Below are 1,854 nucleotides of genomic sequence, written 5' to 3'. Positions count from 1 at the left end.
ACGGATGAAAGGGGTGGTTAAATTTGGAAAGAAAGGGAAGTTGAGTTTTAGTTATCTGGGTCCCTATTAAATATTGCAAAGGGTTGGAAAGGTTGCCTATGAATTGAAACTTCTTAGTGAATTGGTTTCGGTTCATATGGTTTTCCATGTTTCCATGCTTAAGAAGTGCGCCGATGATCCCGAGTCTATTCTTCCTATTTAGGGTCTTGGTGTGAAGGATAACCTTTCCTATGGGGAAGTACCGGTTCAAATTCTTGATAGGCAAGTAATGAAATTGAGGAATAAAGAGGTGGATTCCGTAAAGGTGTTATGAAAGAATCACCTAGTTGACGGTGCAACATGGGAGGTCGAGGACGACATGAAGTCCCGTTACCCTCATCTATTTGATGACTAAGTGCAGCCCTGTCTGGTGGGGTGACTGATGAAGATTAAGCTCTATTGCCTAAATTTTCACCACCTTGGCTATTCTCATGCCATTCCCTCATAAAATGACCCACTTGACCACACTTGAAGCAACCTTCCCGGCCATCACGACATCTGTGAATTTGGTTCATTGTAATCACCTCTGTTTCTGGGCGTAGGTACACTAGCAGATGATGGTGCATACCCCTTTGACTTCTGAAATTGTGGCCAATTTGAACCACTTTTCTGTTGTCCAGACACTTCTTGTTTCTATACTCCTCTCTATCCCTAAGCTTTTCCTCTTCAACTTGCTGCACATAGACCATTAGCCTGGATATGTCCATGTCGCCAATCAATTTCGCAGCCCTACCTTCTTTACTTGAAGCACGAACCAAACCGGCAACAAACAAGCTCATTCTTCCCCTTATATCCTTTACCATATCCAGAGCATAGCGGGAAAGTTGGGTAAACTTCAACCCATACTCAAGAACACTCATGGAGTCGTCTCAAAGTGAGGAACTCCCATACCTTTGCTTTCTTCAGTTCTCAAGGAAATAACCTCCCCAAAAAGGTTTCTTCGAAACAATCCCAACTCGGAAGTGATGCATCCTCGACTCTGTTCTCCTTCCATTTATAAAACCAGGTTCTAGCCATACTCTTTAGTATATAAGCAACCAATTCAACCCTCTCATATTAACCACATGCATTACCTCAAATACTTTCTTCAATTCTTTCTACAAAGTTTTCTAGATCCTCGGTAGTGCTTGATCCGGTGAAGCTAGAAGGATTCATTCTCTGAACTCACGAACCCTCGAGGTGTCAGCCCCTTCTTGTCGAGCTCCTCTCTGTTGACCGACTTAGTTGGTTACTACTTGACTTAACATCCGGATAGCTTCCACGAATTCGGCATTTGTAACCTCTCCTTGGGGCTGCACATCTGGTGAATTTGGAACTTCTTGTTCCTCAATATTTCTCCGGGCTAGTCGACTTTTGACTGCTCTTCAAGGAAGTATGATGATCTGAAAATACGCATAAGAAAGAATTGGAGAGAGACTTTTAAAGATAAATTCTATGCACGAAAAAATATGAAAGAAGTGAAACATTCCTAAATGTTATTGTCACATCCGAGTTTACCCCCCAGACGTAACCGGCATTATCGTCCTCTTTGAGAACTAAGGCTAGCGTCTTAGCTTACATCATTACATTCATAGGTCAAATTTAGTGGAAATCTTAATCCTTTTATTTACTTCTACTTGGAGGTTTACATAAACCTCTACATACATATAGTATATATATATATATATATATATATATATATATATATATATATATCGAGTATACATAGACCCTTCGTAAAGGAAGATTACTTAGTCTTCTACTTTTATTACACATAAATATATATAGAAGATAACATAGTCATAATAATCGTCTCATCTCATAACCATCTAATAA

At 39.9% G+C, this 1,854-nt stretch overlaps 1 protein-coding gene across 1 annotated transcript; it reads right to left on the bottom strand.

Moving 5' to 3' along the window:
• Positions 1-428: 428 nt before the first annotated feature.
• On the bottom strand, positions 429-899 carry LOC101245563 (uncharacterized). The gene has a single exon (XM_004243892.1). The coding sequence runs from the start codon at positions 897-899 to the stop codon at positions 429-431; it is 471 nt and encodes a 156-aa protein (XP_004243940.1).
• Between the last annotated feature and the right edge of the window lie 955 nt (positions 900-1,854).

The sequence above is a fragment of the Solanum lycopersicum genome, chromosome 7, assembly GCF_036512215.1.
Source record: "Solanum lycopersicum chromosome 7, SLM_r2.1".
Lineage (NCBI taxonomy): Eukaryota > Viridiplantae > Streptophyta > Magnoliopsida > Solanales > Solanaceae > Solanum > Solanum lycopersicum.
The sequence above is the reverse complement of the archived record's forward strand: the minus strand, read 5'-3'. Positions and strand labels throughout refer to the sequence as shown.